General features: G+C 31.1%; 1 protein-coding gene across 1 annotated transcript; it reads left to right on the top strand.

Annotated features, from left to right (window-relative positions):
- The first annotated feature begins 284 nt into the window (after window positions 1-284).
- Window positions 285-2,692, top strand: LOC145161239 (guanylyl cyclase 1-like). The gene is made up of 10 exons (XM_079080736.1): window positions 285-421; window positions 817-987; window positions 1,091-1,215; window positions 1,297-1,408; window positions 1,504-1,578; window positions 1,644-1,732; window positions 1,814-1,875; window positions 1,956-2,028; window positions 2,165-2,240; window positions 2,366-2,692. Exons 2-10 carry the CDS (start codon window positions 823-825, stop codon window positions 2,390-2,392), a joined length of 804 nt encoding a protein of 267 aa, XP_078936862.1. The 5' UTR covers window positions 285-421; window positions 817-822; the 3' UTR covers window positions 2,393-2,692.
- Window positions 2,693-18,011: the final 15,319 nt, after the last annotated feature.

The raw sequence follows: 18,011 nt of genomic DNA, 5'->3' as shown, positions 1-18,011 counted from the left end.
ATTAGAAAGACAATCGTGTTCTCGACTTTTACGTCCTCTGCCCTTTGTTTGAAGTCAAACGCAAACCCGTAAATCTCTTACGAATAGCCCAATAACGAAAAAATTGGTTTGAACTTTGGAGGGATGGTCCTTTGGGCTATTTGGCCCTATTAGACCGCCCACCAACAATCTGATATGACCCGACAATATCCCCATCGGCCATCGAAGATCCGGTGGCCGATAAACCGACAGCCGTCGACGTTACGCATAATTAATTAATAGAGATACAAATTCGACGATGTATTTTTCACAACAGACGCCAAAATTTAGGAGAAGAAAGAGAGGGGTCTCAGCCTACATACGGAGAAATTGGTGGAAGAAAAGGTGAATCAAAGACGAACGTCAAAGCTTTTTCAGATCCTGATCGGATTCGACCTCAAAGGTAATTGACCCTCTCCTTATCTCTTCGCTTCCATTTCCGTTTCATATTTAATCCTTAATCCTTATACTTCATAGAAGTTTATCGAGCTAGCCTTTTGAATGCTAATTCGGCAAATAAGTTCCTCATCCTTTGTTATCTGTAAGCCCGAAGCGTTCTTTAGAACGTTGAACTTCGTTGGTGTGAATTCGACCTTATAGTTTAAAGGCTGTTCATCTTGTTTGGGCAATTTTAGGTTTCTTTTAGTTTCGTATTTGATTTGTTCCTTTTGTGACTGTCTGTTTAAATCATAAACATGCGATTACTTGAGATTGAATCAGAATCAGATAATTAAGCATCTGCAACTGTCATGCTCTACATATTTGTCACCTTATCACCGAAACAATCTCTTGTGTTAGGTATAAATGTGGCCTCTACATATCCTTTTAAACAAGCTACTAAAAGTCGAAGGACATGATGATCGTGAAGAAGTACACAATATGAGTTTTGCTGAACCATACGATTCAAAACCATCATTGAAAAATAGGAACGTCAACAAAACAGTATTGGGCCACTCGCACTTTGTTGAAGTAAGTCCATTTATCAATTGAAAACCTGTCTTCCTGAATTCAAGATATCAAGATGCATTATCATCTCTCTAAAAGGAACTTTATATTTCTGGATGCTGTTTAGGTCCCACATATAAAACAGTTACGATCATGGGATTGTGGTCTTGCATGTGTTCTGATGGTTTTGAGAACACTTGGTCTCAACCATTTTGATATTCAAGATTTAGAGGATCTGTGTTGTACAACCAGGTATCTTCTTCTTCATAACATATAAATATCCAAAATATAATCAATCTTTGAATAAACTTATCATTGTCTGTACTTTTGTAGTATTTGGACAGTGGATCTGGCATATTTATTGCAAAAGCTTTCCATTAGATTCTCATATTTCACAGTAACTTTAGGTGCCAATCCAGATTTTTCAGTGGAGACGTTTTACAAGGTAATTGATATTTGAAATTCGCATCCTCATTGAGCCACAACTTAATAGATATTTTAGTTACACTTTTAGATGCTAAAATCCCCCCTTTTTTGTAGGAGCAATTGGCTACTGATATCAAGAGAGTAGATATGTTATTTCAGAGATCAGTAGAAGAGGGAATAAAAATAGAGGTACAAGAACATATGAACATCTTGATGCTTTGTTCATGAACCTTAAAGTTTCTCCTTTTTAACAGTTCAGGTCAATTAAGGGAGAAGAAATCATCTTTTTAATCCTATCAGGAAAATATGTTGTGATTGCCTTAGTTGACCAGTGCATTTTGAGGTACACTGCTTCAAATATTTTTATAAATTAACAATGTATAATTAAATCGAGAAGCTTTTATAATTAATTCTAATTTTGTAGCAAGTCTTGGAAGGAGGATGTTCATATGCCACAGTTTTATAATGGCACTGCAGCATACACAGGTGAGAATTGACCTTTCTACCCTCACTATTTATAGATGAAAACTGAAGAAAATCATTAACAGGTATGATGATTTTTATAGGTCATTATGTTGTGATATGTGGCTATGATGCTCATAATGATGAATTTGAGATCCGAGATCCAGCCAGTTCTAGGTATGAATATCATTTATCTTTGAACACATACATAATGGCCTTTTGATTTTATTAAGTTCTTTTTTTTTTTCAAAATTTTGTCTTTTTAATAGCAATTTTGTAACTCATATTGATGAATTGTTAAATATGTAAAAAGGAAAAGTGATAGGATCTCATCCAACTGCTTGGAAGAAGCTCGTAAATCCTATGGCACAGATGAAGATATCCTTCTGGTAATGAATTATGTATAAACACAAATAATGCCACACTTTAAACATCAAATCAAAAAGAAAAGAAAAAATAAAAAACTTGAAATTTTCCAATTTTAATTTGGATCTTGATATATTCTAATGTGTAGGTATCATTGGTAGATACAGACAATTAAAACAGGAATTTGATGAATATTTTTTCGTGGATAATTGGTCTGACTATGTTTGTCATGTAGAGAGTACAATTGTTGTTTGATATTCGGTTTCTTGAATATTGTTGATGTATGCAATTGATCATGTAGAGAGAACTTCATTTGCACATTATAAAATAAGTATGATGAGAGTTTGAGTATGATTCTTGTAGGAAGATTTGGTATGATGTATGAATACAACAAAACTGTATCATGTAATATGGTTGATATAGTGTGTAGATAAATCCCTTAAATTTGTTGTAAGTAATAGGGTGTTTGTCTTCATTGCCTTGTTAATGTATTTATGGTGCCATTGAGCTTAACAAAAGGTTTCAAATAGGTCAATTTGGTATTAGTTATGTTCAACTTGACAAAGTGGCTTTCAAGATTCTTTTTCTTAAGTTTCGGCTGTATATCATGGTAAAGTTTGCAATGCTATGTTTTAATTGTGAAACACATTTTTAGTGAAGGTATTTCGTTAACTAAAACGAATTGGATATAAAAATTATTAAATTAAAGTTGGATAATTCTTTTAGAGGTGATCTTTTGATGACCAAATATGGGAAATGATATTAACAAAATTAACTATTATGACCAAGATACTTAACAAAAGTTATCAATATTTTCTCACATTTGCAAAATGACCATCTTGTTCTGAACACCACATTACAACACCACATTAGAGACTGTTAATGTTTTGCTATTAATGCTTGTTCCTGAGTGATATTGTAGTTGGTTGGATTTGACGTAAAGTTATTCCATAATATAACATGGTAGGAATAAGATACATTCCGAACGCACACAATGTACACTATGGGCACACATTTTGAACTCTTATATTGAAGTCTACATGTGCATGTCCATATGTCTTCGTTAAGAATTAGATATATATACCACCACGAATACAAATTTAAGTTGAAAATGAGTTTGTCCAATAGGATGCATGAATTTAGCTTGCTGTTTATGTTATAGAATTTGATGTTTACCTTATCATACTTCAAACATCATACAATCGTTTTAGGAATACATATAAAAACACATATTTAAAAAAGAAAAAAATAAAAAGGCCCATACACATAACCAAATACATTACAGCTTGCAACATAAACCCTAAATTGTAAGGATATACAATACATTTTGAAACATTCCCAAGCCTATTACTTCAACAGTAACAAAATGTAATATCCTATGTAAGTATATTTGGTATAGATGTATCTTGTTACTTGCAACCAAAATATCGGCTACCTTAGGCTTTTTGCAAAAGATGCTTAGACTGCTTAGTCTTTATATTTGATAGGCATCAGGTCACCCTAAAGTAAATCTAAAATAAGGGTATTGTATTTGGTTGCTTTCAGGACCAAAGTGGCTAACCTAAGCTTTTTTTCTTAGACGCATTTGGGGCCTTTGTAACATATGTGGAATAAAAAAAACAAGTTCTAACATGATGAACTTCTTAGATTCTTTCCTGTTAATCGGAAAGTTTTTTAGATTCCTACTTTGACTATTCCTTTCATATTTCAACTCAAGATATATAGACATATATGATGTTAAGTAGGAGTACAATAATTGGAAAATTTGTCTTTTGGACTCGCACATTAAAACAGAACATAGATTTAGGTTTAGAATCCGACGATTTGTTCCAAAATACGGTTCAAACTTAATGTCGGGAAACCATATGGACTAAAGGTGTTACAAAGTATGAATTGGGGACCAATAGTGCAATAAATGAATCTTGTTGACTAAATGTGTTATGTTTATCAAACCGGCGGGAGCAAACATGTAATTTACTCTACAATTTATAAATAAAGAGTTAAAACTTCCAAAAGATACTCTGAAGACAGCCCAAGTACAAAGGTTAATGTTTATTTAGTTAGGGATTGTCTGGTGGTGGTAATATTTATATTATATTGAGGGAGAAGAAGTGGGAATGGGGGAGTGAAACATGGGACGACACAAAGGAAGAAACATTGTCGTCAAAGTGGTGGTGTGGCCGTGTGGACAAGAGATTCCGGATGTATCCGACAGGTTTTATGCCACAAGTCTCTCCATTCTCATTGGTTTTATCTTCTATTCCATTATTTATTCTTTTAAGATAAAAAAAAAATGTATCGGTTTCAATGATTGAAAGACTTATTCATAATAATTTTTGATATTAACAAATTCAATTCTTAAATGCGTATTTCTTAAAGTTTATCTTTCTTATTATATATTTTTGGTCCTAATGAAAACAAAACAACTCATAAACTTCTTCTTAACATATAATTAAATTTTAAAGATAAAAGATAAGGTGGTGCATTTAAAGATGTATTGATCATATTACAACCATGAAGCCATAATTAATTTGTTGTCCCATGATTCATGTTATAGAAAACGAATATAAATAATAGATGGCAAGTACAGGGATGTTATGGGTAGATGAGAGTTGAATGCATGTGCATCCATTGTTATTATACTTATACCTCACAACCCATTCAAAGATAATAATGATTTCTGTCCATTTAAACATTATTATTCCATCTCTGTATTGTATGATGCATGTTGAATTAGTATCCAATCTTGCATGTTTTTTATTTCTTTGTTTTTCGATAATATGTAGACGTTACTTGACAAAATTGAGAGTAAAAGATAAAAGATGATTGTTAGGGTCTGATTGTTATACAACTTCAACAACAATACACCCCATGTATCCCATTAGAATAGGATAGAGGAATTAGATGTCGATAGTCGTGTTTCCATGTGGAGTAAAACGACTGGATTATGTTAAATTTAAAAGTTTCATAATTCTTTATATATCTAGGATGTGTTACCCCTCTTTTTAATAATAAATATGTTCTTGCTTGCCTACACGAGATTAAAGGGTATGCAAAGTTTGGACCAAAGGTATTCAACATCAATATTTAATACATAACAATTCTTTAAAACAAAAATAACCCTTCTTGAAGGAAACTAATGGTAAGCATTTGCATAATGCTACATATCCGGCCTTCACACATAATTTTTAAACAAAATTAATCCTTTTTGAAGGAAATTAAGGGTAAGCATTTACATGTTGTCTTTTTTTTTTGAATGGCGAACAAATTGCATTAGCACAAAAACAAATGACTTAAACGGGAAGCTCAAGTCAAGAAACAAAAGAGTTTAGAGTTAGGGACATACACCAAACAAACTAATCTAAATTATGGAACTTACGTCTTATTCAAATTAAAAGAACTAATACAAATATAATCCACCATCGACATAACAGCCCGCCTTTCATTTAGATGCTATATATCCGCCCTTCACATATATGTCTCATATTAGGAGATGCATTTAGCATCTAAGGGTAAAAATAATAACACATTTTAGATATTGTGGCAAAAGCTTGATGGGGATCCCTAAGTAGATCGTAAAGGACTTTACATCAGACAAGGATATTATTGGACGAGTACTTTAAAAACAAAAGTACATTTGACCCTTGACCATGGCCCAAAACCTGTTATTGAGTTAATTTAGGGTTTACATTTCCATAAAACCATCAAGAACAATAATGTCACAAAATAGTACAAGGTATCCGATGTTGGATAAAAGACAAATCCATCTGGTTTTGCACTACCTTTTTAACAATTTAGAATTAATTGAAAAACATAATAATAGTTTTATTGTTTTTGAATTATTTATTTGGCCATTTTTACTATAAATTATGTAAAATAGAAGGCTAGACGAGTTTTATAATTGAATGATAGGTGATGGTTTATTTAAAAGTATAAAGATTTATTAAAACTTATCCATGTATAAAATGCCAAATAATTGGTGGCTTTACGATTAGAGCCTATGTTGAAAAATGAAATTTCATTTAGGAGGCTAAGGATTCAAACTAGGACTCACCGTAAGGCTGGAGTGAGTGGTCCCTCATTTTGTCACACTTCTTTACCACATCCAAGGAGTGGTATTCCATAGAAAGAGAAAATAGAAAGAAGAGAGAGAAGAAGAGTGAGAAAGAGGAAGCGCCCCTAATTTTGGCAGTACACCCCAACCACATTGGGGGGGGGGGGGGGGTGTTCACTGCGGTTTCATATGCCACATCAGCCGAAACCGCATTTCACCCCCTCTGGTCTAAATAGTACTAATATTTTGCGATTGACGTTTATTATTATTTATTTAGTAATTGGTTTGAAAAACAAACAATGTCAAAGCTTTTACACAATAATAAGTTGGGCCAATGGTTGGTTGCATGTTTCGTGTAAATTGAGATGTAACCACCGAACCACCAAAAGGTGGTTTACATATGATATGATGATGGTCATTACTATCACTGACATGCATGAGGGGTTCACCCATCATACTCAACTACATTCTTATACAAATGATTTCTTATTTAATGTTGTGGGTAATAGTATTCGTAACGGTCAATTACAGTATAAATGAACACATAATTGTGACCAGCAAGTATTAACATGTAGGTACAGTGTTGAAAATCAACGAGTTTTATTAAACCGAACTCTTTTCTATACTTATTTGTTTGAGAATTTTACTTATCATGGTAATTACGTTTTAGTTTTCTTCACATTTAAGTAACATTTTTTTACACATCTATGTAACGAATTTGTTGGAAGTGTTCACATATGACTATTATGACCAAGTATAGCAAGTTATAACCGGTCATAATGGTTATATGCGAACACTTCCAACAAGTTATTGAAAAAAGTTATCCAAATCTGAAAAAAAAAATGTAATTATCTTGATAATTCATTTCCCTTTCTTTTTTATTTTACATTCTAAGTTTGATTTGGTTTAAAATTTAACATAAATGGTAATATTTTTAAAACCATACCATTTTGGTAAATATCTTTTTGAAATACACTATTTTTGTCAAAATTTCAGATTTGACACGAAAAAAAATAATTTTATAAAATTTTATTATTTAAGATATCAAAGATAAAAATTAAAATTTATTAGAGAATAAAAGTACTAGAGATCGAGATCAATAATTTGAAGAAAAACATCATCTCCAATGAAATTTCCTCCATCTATTAAATCTACATCGATATTATTGCTTTTGTCTCATATATAGAGCTATTTGATAATTATGCTACATCGACCGTCTTAATAAAAAAAATTGACTTATAAAGGTAATTACTTTTTCGTTTAGTTCACGTATGGTTTATTTTTTTTATACATATCTAGGCAACAAACTTGTTGCAAGTGTTCACATATAACCATTATGACCGACTGTAACTTGTTATAGCCGGTTATAATGGTCATATTTGAACGATGTCAGATTTGAGACCTTCCAGTGGTCGGGACAGAGGAGGATGAGAAAGTGGGGAGTGGGCTATATTCATATAAGAGATTGTTGTCATCTTTGTTATCACCAGGTTGTTGACGAGATATCATTCGAGTAAGCCTTTCCGCCGTACCCTTGGTGTTCCGTGACCTCTTCACAATTGATCATCAACGTGAATGTCGGTGAATCGTCAGAGATGCTGCACCACGAGCCGAAGCCATCAGTGACGACTCACTCACGTGTTATGTTCAATATTGATTTCAAGCCATCGTCAGAGCTAATTTCAGAATACACAAGTGGTATCTCATACCTCTTCTCTCAGCTCTACCTGACAACACCACCAGTATCCTCGGGGTTATCGGAGGTGAACAGTGATGGTTGCCGGAAGTGAATGGTTGTGGTGTCGATGATGAACAGTATTGGTAAGTGACCAACCACGAAAGAAATTAAAACTATAGGGATCATTCATGTAATTTAGTATAGCTGGTTAACAAACGTTCTGTTAAAAACCAACAAAAGTGACTTAATAGACATATAAGTTGTAACTTTAATGACTTATTACGCGAAAAAAATATAATGACTAGATCAGACTAAAGACCTAATTTAATATGCTACAACGATAGTTTTCCCTAATTTTATGTATCGAGTAACTTGGATTATTTATCATCATATGCTATGGTACACTCTAGGAGATTTGGAAGGCTAGGAATGAAAGGCTATTCAAAAAACTTATCTCTACTCCCACAAAGGTTGTTGATAACATCCAAACGACGGTATACACTTGGATGAAATACAAGAGCTCGACAAAAGTCTATGAATGGGCTATTTGGTGTTCATGCCCTCTTAACTAATTAAATTCCAAAACCTTGCTATACAATGCAATATGATATGAGAATGATGTAAACTGAAACTATACTGTCCCCTCTAGCTCTTTGCTAGTCGGGGTTTTTTTTGTTTTTTCTTATAATATATTTTCCGGTTCCAAGAAAAAAAAGAGTAACTTGGATTATGCTTATCTGCCCCAAATCATGACTCAAATCCGCCCGATCCAACCTTTTCTTATTTACAGTTTATGCCAAAATATTTATTTTTATTATAATTTGGTTCACATGCTTTACAAGCTTTGTCCAACTTTATATACAACTTTGTTTATATTTTTTATTTTTCTTTTACAGTTTTATTTTTATATATTTTGCTTCTTTACATCTTTTTTAACAACATTTTTCTGTGAAAACGTTTTTACAAAATTACTTCCTTTACAAGAAGAAAATGACATCGTTTTTATGCATGTTTTCTAAAAATTTATGCTTTTACCTTTATTTTTTGTAAATTTGTTTTCGGTTTTTTAAATATTCATTTTCATTCATATAGAATTATAAAAACATGTAAAATTTCGTAACTTTACGTATTCATTTCCATAAACCAAGGAAAACATTATTATCTATAATTAAACCAAATTATGGTGTAATTATCTATTGTCTCTTATACATATATAAATTTTTTGCAATAGAGGTTATAAATAACGTAAGACATGATTTGGCCGCAACGTCAAGCCTTAAGCTTTTTCGAATCGTAACGACTCACGGCGTTTGTAAGGCGTGATTTAAGACGGCAATTTTGTATATAATTAATATTTTTTTTATATATTTTCTACTATTATTCATTTTTATACACATATAGTATGATTTCAGACGACATTTTGTTAAAACTTGGCGGCAAGAACAAGCTTTGGAGCCATGACGAAGCCATGACAAACTTTTTAGAACCTTGATTCAACAAGATGTTACCGGTAGTTCTCATTAAATAACCACCATTTCAAAAATATTGTGAAGAAACCATCAATTTTGCTATACTATATTTCAAAAATTCAGTAAATTTGGGATATTACTTATCTAATTAATATGCAGACTTATTTTTTTAAGGGTAAATAGCACAAAATACAGTAAGTTTACACAAAAAATCTAAATTTACAGTGTGCTTTTTTTTCTCAAATTTGACACTGTGTTTTCTAATTTTTTACAATTATGACCATTTGACCGATATGACATCCGAGGCACTTCTATTGTTGACCCTATAATTTAATTATGTTGCATTTTGGTCCCTAAGTTCAAGAAAGAGTGAAAAAATGGCCCTAGTAGCATTTTCGTAAAATTGGCCTTGGGGAAGTACGATGGACGTACATCTCGTACGTTGGGCATACTTGCCAAATTGGTATTAGTAAATTGTATATAGCGTGAAGTTTTATAACTATTGCATAACTTATAACGTTCTTTGCAACTATCTAACAATGTTCGCATATGAGTTATGTATTATAGAACAACTTTACCTTAACCTGGTCACTTTTAAAAAGTTGAAACTCCCTCTATTGTCAATCTTCACAAGTAAGCCACCTTGTTTTACTCTCACGACCTGAAAATTCAACAATGAAAGTAGCATGCATAAATGACAACCATATTCATGTGAAAACCACAAGATATTTTATTTATACACACCAAGAAGTTTGGTTATAATGGCAGATGGAAGATAAAAGGTTGTCATTAAACAACCAAATACAATCCGTAAATGGAGCCTACCGAAGAGTCTCTCACAATCGAACGAAACGCCGAAAAACGAAGGCTTACCGGAGACTATTATTCTCAAATATAGTTTCACTAGGCAAATACTCGTGCGTTGCACAAAATACAACAATATATTTTAAGTCTTTACAAATAATTGTTTTTTAAATATATCGATGATATTGTTGTTAGCTCTTATATAATAAATCTTATAATAAGTTGGTATAAACATTATTTAGTTTGAATTATATGTTAATATATACATCTTTTAAAATTCTATAATCTTAATTGTCGCAATAGTTTCTACCTGCGGGTTATTCATTAATAAAATTAAATATAATATATGGTTTAATGATATTTATAGTTTTTGTTATGATTAATTAATTTTAAAAAGTTTATTTGCTTAAGATTTTAATTTCTGTCATTGTAATTGTTTAAAACATCAAACATTGTTTTTAATTTTTAAAGGTAACAATATAATTTTTGTATATAATGTTACTTTTAACCATGGTTGCAGAAATCGGGATTAATCGGCGATTAATCGTGGATTAATCGGCGATTAATCGTGGATTAATCGTTTGGCGTTCTCCAACCGTCGAGGATTAGGGCATTAATCGGAAATTTAGGATTAATCGGGTTTGGCGGGATTAATCGGCTTTGGCGGGATTAATCGGTCAACAAAAGTCAACAAAAGTCGAAAAAAGTCAAAAAAAGTAAAAAAATGTCAAAAAATTTAAAAAAATAAAATTCAAAAAACCAACTTTTTTTACTCCAAAATTTTCAAATTTTCAAAATTTCGAATATTATACCAAAATGTTCATATTTTCGTATTTCCAAATTTCCAAATTACAATTTTTCTTATTTTTTAATTTTGAAGTACCTGTTTTTCTTAAGATATATTAATATTTAATTAATTTTAATATTTTATTAATAATCTATGGTCCCCGATTAATCCCTGATTAATCCCCGCCAAGACCAATTAATCCCTTAACACCAGTCGACCGTCGAGCTACGGTCGAGCGATTTTTACAACCTTGCTTTTAACTGTTGTTGTTGTAAGTTATTTAAAATAACGTATTTTGAAACTCTTAATTATTTTAATTTGGTTCCTGAAATTTAATTTTTTAAAAATTTATTTGATGAATATTGTTAGTTTCTTTGATTGTAATTATTTAAAACAACATACATTATTTTTGTTTTTAAAGATAACATTATAATTTTTTTATATAATATTACTTTTAACTATTCTTATTGTAAGTTATTTTCAAGTTATTTATTTGAAAAATCTTAATGATTATAAAAAATAGTTTCATGGTTTTTTTTGTTAATTTAGGATTACAATCAGGTTTAACACTATAATTTATAACTTTTAACTATTTATAAAATAGTCACTCGATTTTTTTCAAGTTAACTGAAATTTTGATTTAAGTTAAGCGTTTAACATTATATTGAAATTAATAATTTAACTATTTTGCATAAAATCATAAAATATACAAAAGTTGTGACTTTAAAATAACAATTACTCATATATGACAATATATTTAAATTAATAAGTTAAATACAATACGTTAAAAAGTTAAAGTCAAAATTTATAAATTGAATTAAAATATGATATTTTTATATTATGGTTTAGTTAATTTATGATTAGAATTTAGTTTTTGCGTTAATTTAACATTATTAACCAATTTAAAATAATTATTATAAAGAAATTGAAAAGTCATGGAGGTTTCAAATGCACGTGGTGCAAGTAAAAATGTTGATGTCACTGTAGCACATTCAACTTTTGTCATTTGTCCAATTTGATCATTAAACTTTTTTTTTGCGCATTAGACCATTAAACTCGTTATTCACCTGTAAATTAAGCCATTATTCTCGAAGTTAAAAGGTTTCCCAGTTACCCTTGGTCTAGGTGGCTTTTTTTAATTATTTCTAAATTTAAAAATCACATCTTAATCTACATGGCTTTTCCTTTCCCTTTTTTTATTTCCCCTAAGAAACCCTAAATTAAAACTCATTGCACGAATATGAAGAACCATCACCACAACCGTCCCCAACACCGACCGTAGCCATTTTGAAGAATCATCTCCATCATTTGGAGCTATTATTTCAGTCAATTAAAGCTTCGAAATCAACACAAAACATGTATTCAAAGTGTGTCGTCGGTGGTGCTGAACTGGTAACATAAAGGATTTGGTTTCGTAGAAGGTCGGCGTCGGTTTCGTCAGATTGTCGATTTCATTGGAGGGAATCATCAAAGACATCAGATGAAGATGAACAATTAAATCCCAGGTGATGATGAAGTTTCGATGAAGAAGTCATGATTCTTGTTACTGGGTTTGTCTTCAAAACTCGAACCCATGAACATAAATCCATCTTATCACTGCAACATTTCAAAGGTAATCTGATTACAATTAAAAAATAAGCTTTCAAAATCGAGATCCTACCCTTTGATTTTGCGTATCGATCACAGCCAAAACGCTCCCCTTATTCTTCTTGAAACAGTTGTAGTGGCTTGATCCCTTTTTATTTATGTGTGTGTTCATCGGTAGCATAAAACATAAATCAAAGTTCTTCCCTTTTAAATTTGTATTTCTGATGTTGGGATGAAGATGGTGATGTTGGTATGAAGATGATGATGTTAGGATGAAGAGGATGATGGGGCGATGGTGGGTGTTTTATATGCAGGTTTTAATGGTGTAAAGATGGAGAATGGGTGGTGTTAAGGCGTTGTTCGGTGGTTGGGAGGAGCAAGCTAAGTATTCGAAAATGGATGAGTCCACCACTTTGGCATGGATCTTATACAGTGGTGTTCAGATTCGTTTTTAAAGCTACTACCAATTTGTTCTTTACAATCATCGATGATTAATGGGTTTTTTTGGTTATGAAATCAGTTTTTTGGGTTTCTTTGTTCAGAGATGATGATTAATGGTTCTTTTTGGTTTCTGGGTATGTACAAAATGTGGTTTTCTTTGTAGAAAATGTACAATCTTTAAATTTTGTTGGTGGTTGATGATCATTGTGTATGGTTTTGATGGTGATGGACGGCGATTGGCGGTGGTAGGAGGTGCTTCCCAAAAAATAAAGACAAAGTTGACATGGATTTATAGATGTGGCTACCAAAAAATATTTAGAAATTGATTATTAATGACACATCAGCAAGGTAACCGGGAAACCTTTTAAATTCGAGAATAATGGCTTAATTGGCAGGTCAATAACGAGTTTAATGGTTTAATGTGCAAAAAAAAAAAGTTTAATGACCAAATCGGACAAATGACAAAAGTTTAATGAGCTACAGTGACATTATCCCTAAAAATGCATCTTTTATAAGTATATATAGATAGATATAGAGATTATACATGCTATGTGGCCTAGAAACGCGCCCCTATCGACAAATCAGAAAAAAAAACCTCTTAAATTATATATGATATAAATGGTGTCTTTATAATTATATTTATGATATTTATTGAAGAGAAAATCACAAAAATAACCCAAAAATGATATATAAATGATCATTATATGGAGTTTTTTTATAAATAAAAAGAGATATAGATGGTATCTATATTTTGAGTTTATTAATAAATAAATGAGTTTTTTTGTAGAAAAGAATTTAGTATATACAGGGAAATCACCATAAAATCCATTAAGTTTGGTATCATTAACGAAAAAGTCATCCTTAATTTTTTTATTTATGATTAAGCCCAAAAAACCGGTAAACGTAAGCATTAACCGGTACAAGGCTATTTTGCAAACATGTAGCCGTTTTTTGGGAATAATAGTAAATAAAAAATCAAAGATGACTTCTCCGTTAATAGGGGCCAAACTTTAGGGATTTTTCTTGAGATTTATCCTAATTAAACAACAAAGTGTAACGAAGAACTAATAAAAAAAAGTTTGCGCTTTGTCGCGGGTTTGTACGTATTTGTTAAAGTAGTGACGTTTTGCAGAGTTTAAACTTCGACAAATTATCTATCAAATACTTTTGAATCTACCTACACTTAGCAAAGCATTGTAATTTGATTATCTATCCAAATCTAATAATGGATAATTTGTTATATGTTTTGACCACTCTACCAACTAACACACCTTGAATGCAAGCATTTATTCGGTTACAAAATACCTAAAAGATACCTATCGTGAAAATGAATTGTTCTTCCATCCACGTTCTTGAAGATGGCTACACATGAAAATTTAACACAGTGATCAACGACCGTGAAACCCTCATTTGGGACGATAACGGTGACACGACAACAATAAATACCCATCTTTTGGGAAAATATCACAAATCAGATGACAGGCATTAATAATTCTAAACTTGATGAATATTGTGAAATTTGTTTTTTTTGGAATGCAGGGATAAAATGGTAATTTAGTTGCACAAACTATCTTTATCAGAATTTAAGTACAATATTTACCAGCAAAGCCTTTACCTTTTGATTCTCGAGTCCTGATTTTCCAACCCATAGATTTCCCAAATCGTCCTTCATACAAACTACTGTATGACCAACAAATGCCCATGCGAAGAACATGAGAGAGAGAGTTCAAAAAAATGGTAACTTAAACCTTAAATATAATTTTGGATTCATTGCCCTTAGTCACCTGTTATAGATATGGTTTTTTTCAACAACCCCTCTCATTGTATCTGCACCATAACTTAAACTTATATAGGTAATATCTCCACCCCTGAAAGTCTATGTTTTCCTAATTCGAAGCTGAAAAATATTTTACAACCATAAAAACAAAGATATTGAATAATTTATACATTGAATCCTTTGAGGTTGTGATAGAATATACCACAAATTTGTATTGTAACTCTCTGCAGTTGGAGCTCATTTCTTGCAGAAATAACCTCACCTTCAAGCAAATTTGTAGTGTATATTAGTATACTTAATATATGTCATCTAGCAGACTAAAAGATGACATTATTCATACAAAAAACTCCAACTGTTAACACACATAAAAACCTACTGTTCAGATGAGACGAAAGAAACAGGCGAACAATAGAGAACCTTGTAGTGAGTACATAGTGCTTACTTTCTTCTTTGATAATGAAGTGAATCTAACCATTTTCAGAGGCCTTAATCAATCTCGAAACGCTGAAGGCTTCTTTTTCAACAACTGCAGAAAGCACCTAATCACTCAGTAATAGGTATATGACAATAATTTCAATCAATTTTACCTGCAGATAGCTCTTTCTGTACATGATCATTTGCAAAAGAGTATTCAATCATCATATCAGTAGAACCAATTGCTTTAGTAGCATGGCTTCTAAAAATGTTACTCATAAAACTATATTTCCTGCTCGTGGCCTTCCTTCTGAATCCATTCAAACAAAACATCAGATCGTAAATGTTGTTGTTAAGGTATGATAATAAAAGTCCAAGCATCTAAATTAGAGTAAATTACATTGTTGTGCGGCTGCTTTCTCCACTAATTGCAATCTTTCCTCCAGATGAATGAGTTTTTGTGTGGTTGCTTTCTTCACTAGTTACAACATGTGTACTTGCAATAACATCAATTCATGTTGTAACTATAGACATAGAGTACTCCAATAGTTTTATAGGTGCCTGTATAAAAATCATAATTTTAAAACTAAGGGAACATTTTACACTTACAAATTTTCTTTCATTTATTTTTAAAATTTTATGATTTGAACCTTGACAATGAGATCGTCTACCTTATATGCTGCATCAATGGGTCATGTTCGATTGAAGCAAGCAATGTGTTCTTTTCCTTCACTGTCTATTAATTTAACTGTTGTCGTAGAAATACCAAGGGTCCCACATGTAATCGATGAATTTATGAATTGGTTTTGGTTAATTAAGTTTTTTAATAAGAATATATATATTAATTTGAAAATGAAAGAAAAACTACAAGTGGGGTAGGGTTGCATTCATACCTGAACATCTCCTTCCGAACAACTTGGGGTTGGAATACCTCATCTGATACCAATCCTAGTAGATTATCGTCAATGATGACCTAAGCCAACTTTATGATTTGACTTAACATAGTTATTGAGTATGTTCATTGAGATATGACTTAACATAGTTATAGAGTATGTTCCCACCCTCAGACTTCTCATGCCTAGGTGACATTTATGACACAAGATTCCGATCAAGTCATCCTACTTGAAACAACTTGTAGTATTGTAACTAACCAGTGACAATGTGACCCTTTAGAAATCAGAAACTATAAAACTACCCCGAACATCATAAGACAATCCTAATGACCAGGTGACCCTGTGCCACTAAGACCATACAAATGATAACGAGTGTTTTTCAAAAGGACGTCAATGACTTGCATTTTTAGAAAAGATTTTATATATGTTTTACAATTATAGTTTATAAAAAACATGGTCTCATGAATATTACATGCATCCAACAATTCATGTACTCTTTTGTAAAATTCATATAACTTGTTATGAGGTTCTTTAGGTTCCAAATAAAACTTCATTTTATTTTCCATTAGTCACGATCACTTATAACCCAAAATTCGGTATTTTAAAGTTTAGTCGTACATCGGTTTTAAGAACCGGTAAAATCTTAATAAAATATCATTTTATACTTAAGACTTGGAGTTTTGGATGAGTTCTAAAATCACAATTTTAAATCTCCTTTTAATAATCAAATTTAGGACTTCATGAATTTGTAGAATAAACTAATTTTATTTCATAAACTTAATTTTATGCATCTTATGATAAAAAGTCATATTTTGATCAACCAAAACCTGGATGATGATACTTATTCTTTAAATCTCATTTGTCATGCATAAAACATAATATCAACATGTTGCGTTGTGTTTAAAAATACCAATATCATATATCAAGTTTCGATTCAAAAAATAATCACTAGTTTTGTTATTTTCCGTTTTAACGCTATAAACCAATTTTAGTCTTTTTAATAAAAACTTTTTATTTATTATAGAGACATGGTGTTTATATAATGTTTAAACACCTTTTAAACTATTTCAAATATTTTAAAGTTGGGTATTTGTAAGTTTTACAATAAAACTATTGATACCACAATGAAGCTCTTCGATTTCATCTCTTCTTTAATATTTGCTTTTCGATTTCTTTGACTCTTGTTTGATTTTTGGTCTCTTTAATTTTTGATTCTTCAGAATATTTGATCTTTTGATCTTCATACTTTGATAGTTCCAAAATTCTTTCAACTTTTGCAATTTCTCTTATATATATATATATATATATATATATATATATATATATATATATATATATATATATATATATATATATATATATATATATATATATATATATATATATCTCACTTTTTTTGCTCAAATCCTACATGCTTAAGCAATGGAGCTTAACTTCAACATTTATTGGTTAGAGGTATTAGTCTAAGTGCAATGACTATATAAGCTCTGCTGGATAGATTTCAGGTACACGTTGCAAAACTTTTTACATCGTACAAACTTCCAGATTACCTTTCATATCTCATGGCTTTTTCATTAGGAAAGCGAAGCCACAAATACACTATAACATATATTGGCTTAGGTTAATATTTGGGCTCGCATCAGATCATCCCACACAATACTAACATTTATTTTTTTAATTATCACTAGATTTAATTTTAGATTATTATTTCAAATCTTTGTAATAACTTTTTTTAAATCCTAATCATTTTTTCAATTTTTTTTAGTAAGCTTGTATTCCTAAATTCAACCCCTATCGCACACTTAATTGATGCAATGCCCCCATTGCATGCTTAAGCAATTAAAGACATAAAATAAAAAGGAGAAATTGGAACAGACTCCCCTGCGGTAG

The sequence above is a fragment of the Lactuca virosa genome, chromosome 2 (assembly GCF_052849685.1).
Source record: "Lactuca virosa cultivar CGN04683 chromosome 2, Lactuca_virosa_CGN04683_v6, whole genome shotgun sequence".
Lineage (NCBI taxonomy): Eukaryota > Viridiplantae > Streptophyta > Magnoliopsida > Asterales > Asteraceae > Lactuca > Lactuca virosa.
The sequence above is the reverse complement of the archived record's forward strand: the minus strand, read 5'-3'. Positions and strand labels throughout refer to the sequence as shown.